Source organism: Vulpes lagopus, chromosome 5, assembly GCF_018345385.1.
Source record: "Vulpes lagopus strain Blue_001 chromosome 5, ASM1834538v1, whole genome shotgun sequence".
NCBI classification, from domain to species: domain Eukaryota; kingdom Metazoa; phylum Chordata; class Mammalia; order Carnivora; family Canidae; genus Vulpes; species Vulpes lagopus.
In genome coordinates, this window is record NC_054828.1 from 82,050,283 (window position 1) to 82,062,005 (window position 11,723).

Genomic DNA, 11,723 nt, shown 5'->3' on the forward strand with positions numbered 1-11,723 from the left:
GAGGGTTTTGTCAAGTTTGTGTAAATGTTTGTAGATCCGCACAGCCCAACAGCAGCCCTGCAGGCCCAGTCAAGGGAGCAAAGCCACAGCAAAGCAAAGCACATTTGTATTTGAGTTTTTCCTGTAGGGCTCCCAGCCCCGGCCTCAGCACCAGGAATGCTGCTAAGTACAGCAGGAACGAGAAATCCTATTCTAGCAACCGAGGACATGCTTGCTTGGGGGCCACTGCACAGACTGATCCTTTTCCATGATTCTCTAAGCTGTCAGAGAAGCTATTTGAGTTTTGATACAACAGAGGGGTAACTTGAGTCCCAGGAGCCTCCTTCCTCCCTATCAGCTCACATTAGCCCACGAAGAGAAATGGGGTGAAGTCTCCCAAAGAGCAGACGTGCAGAATAGTCTGGGTTGCACTCGGAGTTGCAGACATAGGAAAAGGCCTGTTTCCCTAGACACATCACCCAAGAGGCTCTTCTGAGGAATCAGATTTCCAGCATAAAACTACTCCAGAGGTGCCGATCTTTTATTCATTAATTCTTTCTTTTCCTGGAAAACTCCTTAGTGTCATCACAGTTATCGTAAAGAAGGGATGGTCCAGCTGCAACTACCCAGGCCCAGGTGCAACCTAGTGTAGTTGGAAGATGAGGAGGTATTAGACCTTGAAAAATGAGATTTTTGGGAAAGGTAGCTGGAAAGAGCTGAAGTAACATGTATTTGTTGTCCCTTTGAGTCCCTTGGAGCCTCTGCTCCCAGCCCCCACTGTCTCTGTGCAGCACTCACGTCTTCCAGGCCAGATGCTCCCCAAGATAGTGCCCACCCTAAGTCCTCTCCTTCCACTGAAGCTCCCACTACACTTTGGGGGGATACGAGGAAGAGCTTAAAGAGCCTCTTCCAACGTGTGCAAAGCTCTCAGGCCCCAGCAAGTTGGCTTCCTCCAAAAATCCAGGCAATGTAGATTTCATTTCAATATCCAAAATAAGTCCATGCCAGGGACAGAAATTCACTGAGGACTCTCAAGGCTGCTGAGGGAAATAGGATTTTGCTGCCTAAGTCCCCACACTATCTTCTCTGGTGTAATTAAATTGATGTGCTAGAGAGGGAGCTTATGGCAAAGCCACTGAGGTAATCATAACGGCTGTTCCACATCAGAGGGTTGGGGGAAAGAGATTTTTCTCATGCTAAATTCTAATCTCCCTCTTGCAATTGACCCTCTTTTCTACCTGGGTTTGGAATCTACTATTAAATCTCCACTTGATTCTGGAAATTCAGGGGTCCTCTTTTTGTTGGGGATTTCTGTTTGGTCCACAGATGTAAGCAAGTATCTGGAATAGTGCATGCAGCACAATATGCACTGAATAAATATGTTTTGAATGAATGGATGAATGAATTGAGAGCTTGAGGAGCCTTGTCAGAGGGCGAAACAGTGGGGGCATGTGTGCTAGGGGCCTCTCAAACTAGATCTCCTGTTTGTGAGGATGAGTTTGAGATTGCCTTCAGCCCAGACTGCTTGGATATTAGGCCAAAGTAGGGAGTGAATGGAGCTTGTTGCCTCTTCTTGATTTCTATAACATCGACCCCCCAAACCCGAGGGTCTTCCTATTCTCCTCAATTTAACTAGTCATGCATCAATTCTTTAAGACCATCCACTGGAACGATGACATAATACAAAATAATCAGAAGGATCAGGACACAACAAGGGTGGTGAGTAAGTAAAAACACCCATCTCCACCACATCTGGTCTGTACTGATTTGAGTCTAGTGGTTTAAAATGTAAATTTTGGAGTCAGAAAGACCTAGGTTCAAATCTGAAGCAAGTTCCTGAATCTCTCCAGCCTCAATTTCCCTACCTATAAAAGGGGATGATGATGATGATAGATATTTTACAGCATTGGTGGGAAGTTTAAATGACACAATGTATATAAATCTCAACACAACGCCGGACACATACTAAATGCTGGGCTATGATGGCTCTCATGGCAATGGGGCTGAAATGCACCACCTGCCTTTATGCTCCCTCTCTCAGCTACCTAGAACATCATAGGCTGTTAGAGAGGAAACAGCCTCCAAGGTCATGTAGAGCCAGCATCCCACTGGAAGCCACCAACTTTTTGCTCTAGAGAATCCTAAGGAATAGGCATCTCTCTGCTTTGCCTCTTGGACAATCACAAGATGGATGGTTTCTTCAAGGGAGATACACCCACTGAATTTTATAAATGGATATGCCTCGTAGGAGTAAACAGAGTTGGAGAAGGAAGCTGAGAATTTCCCAGTCAGTAACAAGGCATTTGCCTAGTGGCCTCCGGGACAATTGGCTCTGCCATATTTTTCCAAGCCTAGTGACATGGGACTCTGCTGTGCTGTTAAAGTGCATGGAGATGGGCATGGCAGGCAATGGGGCAGCACTTGAGCAGCCACAAGTCTGAAGGCACTTTCCAGGGCAGTGTACACCTTATGGAGAAGTGGCTGTGTTAGTGACGGGTCTTGGAGTAAGCTTTACCCACCTGACTGCTTGGACTTGAACCCTGCCCTGGGCATATCCATAGAGAAGGGAGCCCACAGACACCAGAAAGTTGCCTCACAGAGGTTCTAGGAACTCTGCCTTCCTTTTTACTGAAAACACCTCCGAGAAAAGGCCCTTCCAAATGGGTCGTTGGAGACAGCAGGTTGATGAAACACCTGCTGTTTAATCACGGTCTCCCCAGGTCCCTTGTAAACCCAAGTGCCCCTGTGGTTAAGGCATAGCTGCCCTGTCTGTCACATTAGTTAGTCGGCAGCTCCTTTGAGAGTCTGCAGAAATGCCTTCAAGGCTTAGAGTTTCTGATCACATGTCGGAGTCCTCCCTAGCTTCCCCATAGCTGGGTGCCTCAGCTGCCACCTGATCGATGCTCAGGGAGTATAAGGGCCTGATGGGTGCTCAGGTGCTCAGGAGATAGAACCACATGCCTGTGCATCAAGGCGTCAGGCAGCGGCCGCTCGGCCCCCGCCTCCTAACAGATCCTGTAAACCGTGGCTTTTGGGCAAGCAGGTATCTCTGTACATCAGTGTCTCAAAAGCTGTTATTACCTGCAAGTCACCCTCCCATTTCTTCAGCTGTGCAGCATAAATAACAATTATGATGGTGTCTAAGACACCTGTGCTATGAGATACAATGGATGTCACTTCACTTGGATGAGTGGAAAATTTCAGGGTAGAAGGATGACCACAAAATACCTATTCAGAAAACTAAAGAAGAGACAGGGATGGGAGACACGTGGAAGTTCAGTAAAAAGACATCTCCTCTGGGGATGGAGAGGATCCAAGATCCCACTGAGAAATGAAATGTCAGCCGGCTGCCCTGAATCTCAGAAGCCGCCTTACTCATGGCCCCCACCATAGATCCCTCCTCCTCCTTTGCCCAGAAGTGGGCAGGAAATAGCTTCCGGGGAAGGAGAGAGCAGGGCTCTTCTTGATGCCAGCTGGAAATGAGCTTGTTGGGACAATGAGACCCATAATCCCGTTGTCAGGTAGGGAGGACATGAACAGTGCTGTGATTGTCGCTGTTCATTTACTCTGACACACTGCTACTCCTTGGGTGTCATTGACTTCTATTTTTACCCCCCTTATCCTTTGCTTAATAATGCTGACAAACCCCCAGAGAAAAGGACTCCAAGTAGGTGAAAGGAAGAGTGACTTGTTCAGCTTCATCACCCTTTGGAGCCAGCCAGCTGTCATGGAGTGGGGATTTAGGGCCATGAACCACATACCTATGGGCAGGTGTCCTGACTTGAGGCCAGCTTCACCATTAATGCAAGTCCATTAGGCACTCTCCCAATAATCCTAAGGTTGCTAAAGACTCTGTGTTTATTAAGCACGAGGTGTCCTCAGAGACAGGTGTGCTACATAAATACAAGGTGGTTTAATTATCTTAACAACCCACCGATACCATCTGATGAGCTACAATAGGTCTGTGGCTTCCATCCCTCTGCTGCAAATGATGTTTAAGGACATCTGGTTAACATGCTCCCTTCCCTTCCCATCACCCCCACTGGCACAGATCCATATGTCAAAGTGTCCCTGCTTTGTGATGGGCGGAGACTGAAAAAGAAAAAAACAACCATCAAGAAGAACACTCTTAATCCTGTCTACAATGAAGCCATCATCTTTGATATTCCCCCAGAGAACATGGATCAAGTCAGCCTGCTCATCTCCGTCATGGATTATGATCGGTAGGTGTGGGGCCCAGAGGGCCACAATTCCCTGCATCTCACCTCCCATGTCAATGCAGGACGGGTTTCCTGACCTCAGATCTTGTGATTCGGGGCTCAGGAGCCCATTGGCCTCAAATCTGGCTCCACTCAGGAAGAGTGCCGAAGTATGAGAAAGAGAATAGATTCCCCTGAGCAGAAGCTCAAGTTTTGCTTTCCAGGAGGCACATTTCCATCAGGGACCAACCCACCCATCAGGGTCCCTGAATTCACCCCTGCTGGGTCCTATTCCTCCCTCTAGCTGCAAGTCCCATCATGGATCCTCTCCATTTCTGAGGCTGTTACCATTCCCACTCAGGGATGGCCGTGTAGCCTCCCAGCTGACCCCTGCCTTCATCACTCCCTGACTCGAGCCAGCCAACACATGAAAGGCACACCTTCCTCAAAGACCACTTTCTTCTGGGACCTGCCCTTCTCAAGAACCATCACTGGTTCCCATTACCCAGGCCCTTCTCCTGGTTCCTCAAGGCCTCCTAGAATCTGGACCCAGCATAATTATCCAAATTAATTTCCCCTCCCTTGGATGTCTTTCTTCTCTTCCACTTACCCAAATCCTCTCTCCTGGCAAGGCAGGCTCAAAAATGTTTTCTAGGGGATCCCTGGGTGGCTCAGCAGTTTAGCACCTGCCTTTGGCCCAGGGTGCGATCCTGGAGTCCCGGGATCAAGTCCCACATCAGGCTCCGGGCATGGAGCCTGCTTTTCCCTCCTCCTGTGTCTCTGCCTCTCTCTCTCTCTCTCTCTCTCTCTCTCTCTCTCTCTCTCGATATATATATATATATATATATATATATATATATATATATCATTCTCTCTCTCTCTCTCCATGTCTATCATGAATAAATAAATAAATCTTTTTTTAAAAAAAGTGTTTTCTAACTACCCCAGCCACAAAACAAAACAAAACAAAAAAAACCCAACCATGCAGAAAAGCCTTCATCCAGGATTTTTTAGCACAAGTTCTCAGGCATAGTAGGTGCTCGCTGAACATATTCAGGTGATGACTGATATTCTTGCTGAGTCAATAAATCACATTCTAGCCACTGGGGGTATGGAGAAATGGTGCTGAGAACAGGGTAATTTATTTCCAAACGCCGATGTCTCAAGCAAGGGCGTGATGTGCTAGCTGAGTCAAATAAGAGAAGAGACTTAAATTCTACCATTCCCTAAAGTCAGGCCATCTGCCCACCATTTCCTGAGATTCCAAAGCAGTTTATAACCTTGTTCTCATCTGCCTGGTGCCAGTGTCCACCCAAGGAGGCTGCGCCAGGTTTCACTGCCACTGGCACTCTGCAGTCCTGCCAAGCATCTATTTTCAGAGTTCAGCACTCCGAGTTAGACCTGCCGGGCAGACTCCCAGCCCCCAGGACCTCCCTTTCTGACAGCGCGTCTGGTCACCAGCGCCAGGCCCTTTGTTTCTCTCTCAGAGTGGGCCACAACGAGATCATAGGAGTGTGCCGCGTGGGGATCAACGCTGAAGGCCTGGGCCGGGACCACTGGAATGAGATGCTGGCGTACCCGCGGAAGCCCATCGCACACTGGCACTCCTTGGTGGAGGTAAAGAAATCCTTCAAAGAGGTGGGTGAGGTCGTGCTTGGCCCACCGCATGTTTGCTGCATGGCCACATGGGCTGGAGAATGGCAGTCAGCAGCTGTGCGACCTGGCCTTCGTGGGTCCTGCCCCACGGGGTGCGCAGGGGGCTATGTGCTTCTCATCCAGGGCATAATGGGCAGGAAGGAGATGGAAGAGGACAGTGGGAAGCTGCCTGATGGAAGAGCCTCCAATCTCGAGCATACTGAGAGCGACATTGAGTTCTAACTGGAAAATTAAAGCTCGGAGGTAGCCTTCCCCGCAGCTCCACTGTGGCAGTCCCAGGACGCTTTCACAGAGCCCCCAGGCCAGGTCTGTCCTTAGGGGGAAGCCCCGAGAGGGTGAGATCAGAACTTGACAAGAAATTCTACCCATGTCGAACCACTATGTTCCCTGAGGCTCTAGCCAGGCAGTCCCAAGGCTGTCCTTCATTGCCTCCAAGCGGATGGCCGGAGACAAGAGCCTGCTGCTGCGAATGTGAGTTCTCCCGTTGTTGGAGAGAGTATGGCTTCAAGGCATCCCGCTTTCTGACCTGATCCCAACAGAGGTAGAGCAGATGGAGCACTGCCCAGGGTACTGAGGCTTGGGTTCCAAGCTTGGCCCCCTCGGATTTGCTGTATAATTTTGAGCCAGTCATTCCTCTCAACTGCAAAGAAAATGTCCCTTCCAGTGATATTTACAGCTGGTTCTCCCTCCACCAAACTCCATCAATGTGACATCCTACAATTTATCATCCCATGGCTCCCAGGCCTCCTTTTTCTCAAATGGGTTGGGATATGGGGGTAGCCAGGCAAGCTTTAAACCTCATTTTGAGTATCTCATACCCCAATTTATATCCTAAAAGGCAAAGTGGTTGTTTGTTCATCCGAGGCTTCAAGCCTAGGAAGTCTAGAGCATAAAATTAGAAAATCTACTAATGAAAATAAAGCTTTAATCATTACACCACATGGCCCCTCACCTTAAAAGCTGTCACCTCAAAAACAGTGTACAGTTGACCTCTGAACACCATGGTTTGAATTGTGTGGGTCCACTTATGTGTGGATCTTTTTAAATAAACACAGTACTACACTATGAATGTATTTCTCTCTCCCTCATGACTTTTTTAATAACATTTTTTCTCTAGCTTACTGTATTGTAAGAATACAGTATAGAATTCCAATACCATACAAACTATGTGTTAATTGGCAGTTTATACTATTGGTAAGGCTTCTGGTCGACAGTAGGTCATTAGTAGTTAAGTTTTGGGAGAGTCCAAAGTCATATGGGATCTTTGACTGTGTGGAGGGTCAGCACCCCTAATCCCTGTGTTGTTCAAGGGTCAACTGTAATCTTTTCTTCAGGCTCTGGGACACAGGAAAGGTGTGGGCAGCAAACCCAGAGGACTTGCCTGCTCTCCCTTTTCTTCTTGATGTGGACAGGCCTGTTTGTACCTGCTTCCAGCACTGTGAGAGACTGAGGGCTGTGGGAGAGAGAGGACTCCAGGAGCCAGGGCCAGTTGTTTACCTACTGAGCTAGGAGTGCCTTCGAGGCTAGCATGGAGAAATAAGGCAGGGACACACAGTTCCTGTTCATCTGAGGCTTCATGTTTCTATCTTGTGGTTGTCTTCATTTTACCACAGCTGTGAAGCTTGAGTGATGGAGGCCAGAAGGCTCCCTTTGCAGGAGTGGGTGAGGTACTCACGACCCAGCCTCTGCTTCCATGGGAGGCAGCACTGGATAGAACTATAATGACCTGGGGACCACACTTGGCACCTCACTGAATGCAAGGTTGATTCAACCAAGGGAGAGTGCTGGGCCCCTGTCTGCCCACCCCCCGCCACAAACACACATAAATACCTTGGAGATATTTAAGAGTAGAATAAGTATACTAAAATGTTCAGGATGATCTAAGGGCAGGAACATGTAAAGCTAAGAGGCCCCTGATGGGCTGCAGGGCTTCAGGCAACTCATTGCCCCAGTTTCCTGGTTGGTGAATGAGGGGGCAGGCTCCTAGCATCTCTGCTTTCCTAGGAAACTCTGATTCTAAATGATGATGGGTGGAGCTGGTGAGTCCTCATGTTGCACCAGCTCAGAAAGCTAATTCTTCCCATAACTCGCAAACTGAAGCTACCCTGACCAGAAGGTGGCTGGAGTTGAGGGTGGGTGCAGGGAGACAGGGAGGTGCCGGCACTCGGTTACAGAACCACTCCGTGATGAATACAACCTAATTAAGCCAAATAATTGATTCCGAGTCTCATTTCTTTGAAAACTCTGACTCACTAGCCCAGACTACAAAAGAAAGAGAGATAAAGTAGAATCAAGCCCTTGAAAATGAATATTTGATGAGACAGTAAAGGGGAAGTAACAGTATACGGAGAACGAAAAGAGAATAAATTGATTCATATCCTTTGGGTTTACTTTTTTCTTGACCTCACACACCAAGCTCCGAGTCTGCTCGTCCCTCTTGCATTCTCCTACCATTTTGTGCTCAGCTGATCATTTTTCTGGATGAAGAAGCTGAAAATGGCATTCATCTTGGCAACTCAGGATTTCACCTGCACTTTTAGCACCCACCATTTAAGTATCTTTATAAAACTGCATTTCTAAAAATCTAACAGGCAGATATGAAGTAAATCCTCTTTGGGCTCATGTGCTACATTGTACTCCAACATTCACCACCTCAATCATCCTTAGAGCTCTCCTCTTGCCTCCTTCGTTCTGTTCTGGACATTGAGCAAGAGCCTTGCTCCTGGAATTGTCTCTCCCGTTTGTATAATACATAAAGAAATCTTACCCCCCGGCTCCCGGGAAGATACTTGGCATCGTATCTATAAAGTACTTTCTATTTATATGGTACTTTTCTTAAGGCATTTCAAGTGCTGTGATCATTTCTTTTTTATTAATGAGAACAGAGGGCACCATACCTGCTCGCTCGTTTGGGGTTTTAAAATAAGGTTGAGGGGAACAAATTAACTGAAGAGGTATTTTTTTCCCTGCTGGGATATTTTTGTGAATAGAAGTTGATTAAGCTCCAGCCAACATCCTTCCTGGCAGTGGCCGTGGCCCCTTCCCTCTCAGCACTCCTGCCCAAGGCTGCATGTCGTTGCTGTCACCGTACACAGAGCTGAGGCTGACCAGCAGCCTTCTCCAAGGCATTTTATCATGAAGGGCCACATGGAAATCAGCTTCCAGAGATCTCTGTTTGAGTGTGACCCATTTCAGAACAACAAAACGTCTTCCTGGAACATAGCCGCCCTGAAATGATCACCTTCCCGGGTGCTAGGGACCAGTCTTTGCTATTTCAGAGCCACCTTGGTAAGCCTGCTGGAATCATTCACCTTCCTATCGTCCACGAACCCCATCTCCCTCCTCTGTTTAGCTTCACAGAAAAAGTCAGGGGCTGTCAGGGAAGCCAGCGTGCCTTCTTCATTTGTCCTGGGTTAACAATTATGCTCGGCGTGACTTCTCTTTGGGCCATTATATAAAGAGAGAAAGGTACTCTATGTGGCCATTTCCCCTTTTCTCCTCAGAATCAGTCCATCAATCAGATTGTCTAAGTGGCGTGCTTACCCAGGGGAGAAGCCAGTAATTACAGGGTACCTCTCACCAACACTACAGGCTGGCACAGGAAAAGCAGAACCTCTAAAACAAAGGTGTGTTAAATGAGAGCCTTAGTGATCATCTTGTGTCACCTTCTGGTTAAGAAGCACTTGAGTCAGAAGTCACAGTGGGCTCAAACAACCAGGCATTTATTTATTTAAAATATCTCACCAGGGAAACCCTCGGTTGTGATTTCATTCACGTGGATGCTGCAAGCAGAGAGACTACCATCTGGAGTTAGGAGTAAGTACCTGGTGTGGACCTGAAGAGGTTAGGTTTCTTCTTACACTCTGTGTGCGTCTCCTTCTTCCCCTGGTGTGGCCCGATGCTAGGGTGGCAGCAGGATGGAGCAGAAGGAACACCAATCTGGGAGTTAGACTTGGTTTCACATCCTGGCTCTGCCCCTAACTAGCTGTGTCTTGACTTCTCTGTGTCTTGGTTTTGTTATGTGCAAGGACAAGAGAGTGACTGGATGACCCCCTAGGTCTGTCCCCCGGTCTGGCATGCTAAGATCGCTCAAGCCTAGGGCACATAGTGGTGATCATCAATATCCGATTGTCCAGCGTCTGGTTAGTTGTAAAGATCTGCTGGTTGGCCTCCACAGGGAGCTCTGAGGGCCTGGGCCCGGGGAAGGTGACAGAGGCTTTCTGTAGAAGTGGGAGCACATGCAGGTGTCCTGCAAGTCTGGGTCCCTCCTCAGCACTGTGGCTTTCCAGTAGGAAATGCTGGCTGGAAAATGGTCTACTCCTTAGGTGGCTCAGCTCTGTCTAGAAATGGCTGCGTCATAGGCAGAACCGCATCCTTCCTCCTCTCACCCCCACTCATGCATGAATGCAGAAAGCATCTTCTACTCACCTATCATCCCGCAGTGGAGACCCTCAAAGATCAGGGGAAGCACAAGAGGCCATATTTCAGGTCAGATAGGCCACCTCCACCACCTCCCTGATTCTCTGGAGCCTTGTCCCATGGACACCTGGGAGAGGTTGGGGTCTCCTCAGCCCCCAAAAAGGATGGAGTGTGCAATGGACATTGCCTCACATTGAAGTTACGTGGCCCCATGACGGGTCAGGAATATTCCCGAGGTCAGATCTTTGCCCAGAACGCACTGCTCCAGCATGCCTGGCTTTTCAATTTAAGGAAGGGTCGAGTGGCTCAGGCTCGGGTGCGTCCATCCTCGGCCTTCTCCTTCGCTCCATCACGCCTCATTATGTCACCCACTTTGACAGAAGGGTCAGGGTGGGGCCGACGGGGCAACCTGTGAGATGGGTGAAGGCGGGGGGATGTTCTGGAAAGGGGAAGGGGCTGCTCTCCTCACACCCCCACCTCCTGGCAAGGGGGGTGTGAATGCCAACAGGAAGCATTAAGCCTGAGAAAGAGCCTGACACTAAAGTGATATCAGGTTTATAGCTGTACTAACAGCTCCCAGACAAATTGCTAATAATTCATGATGGTGGGTTCTTGGCAGTAAGGGCATACTCTGTAGACTGCCTCTTTCACTGCTAACATAATCCGATTTTCAGGGTGAAAAATGGCTGAAGCACTCAGAAATGGCCCAGTCATAGCACCTCATTACACACACACACACACACACACATACACACACACACACACTCACTGCACACAGTGGAACACTTTAATTATCTCTGCAGTAAGTCTTTTTTCTTTTTTTAAATCAGGTATTCTGAACTAGAAGCTCTATAGCTCTTTTCCTTCTGTTTTTCCATGGCTGACAGCAAAATTCAAGCCGGGCAGGGTGAATCCAGTGCATGGGCCAGAGAAGTTTCAAGAGTGAAATGCAAATCCCCTTGGCAATCAATAACCAGCCTTCTCCCCTCTCCACAGTGGCAGGGCCGGGCTGCCAGCTTTGACAGCGAGAGCTCGTGCCCGTCTCCGAAACCACCTCCCACACCGTGAGCCATGCGGCTGGGTGACATCAATGGGACTCAGCGACGTTCCTTTTTGCACTTGTTCAACCGTCCAAACAGTGCTGCGCAGAGGCAGCGGCAGTCGTAGCACGAATCTTAACCACTCCTGCGCAGGTCAAAGCCAAGACACTTGTGTGGCCAGACCCGTCTTAGTCTTTTGTGTCTCCCAAGGTGATGTTTTCTGTGGTTTTCACTTTTTATGGATATGCTGCCAGGAGGAGAAGGGGTGGGGGGTGGGTAGGAAAGAAAGAAGAGTGGGGAGCCCAGAAGCTGGTTCATATAAAATGCAATGTACAATAGTCGTCTTTTTCGGGGGAGGTCAGGTTGAGTTCCTGCAGTTTCGTGTCTCCACCAAGCTCCACAAGCCTGGAGAAGAAGATGGGGGATGGAG

The 11,723-nt window shown here is 48.5% G+C and overlaps 1 protein-coding gene across 2 annotated transcripts in view; it reads left to right on the forward strand.

The window, feature by feature from the left end:
• SYT6 (synaptotagmin 6) overlaps window positions 1-11,473 on the forward strand; it is a 58,199-nt gene extending 46,726 nt beyond the window's left edge. For both annotated transcript variants that reach the window (XM_041756571.1, XM_041756570.1), the window contains exons 5-7: window positions 4,031-4,202; window positions 5,666-5,816; window positions 11,250-11,473. In XM_041756571.1, coding sequence (XP_041612505.1) covers window positions 4,031-4,202; window positions 5,666-5,816; window positions 11,250-11,321 — 395 coding nt within the window. In that variant the 3' untranslated portion in view covers window positions 11,322-11,473. The remainder of the gene's footprint in view (window positions 1-4,030; window positions 4,203-5,665; window positions 5,817-11,249) is intronic.
• Window positions 11,474-11,723: the final 250 nt, after the last annotated feature.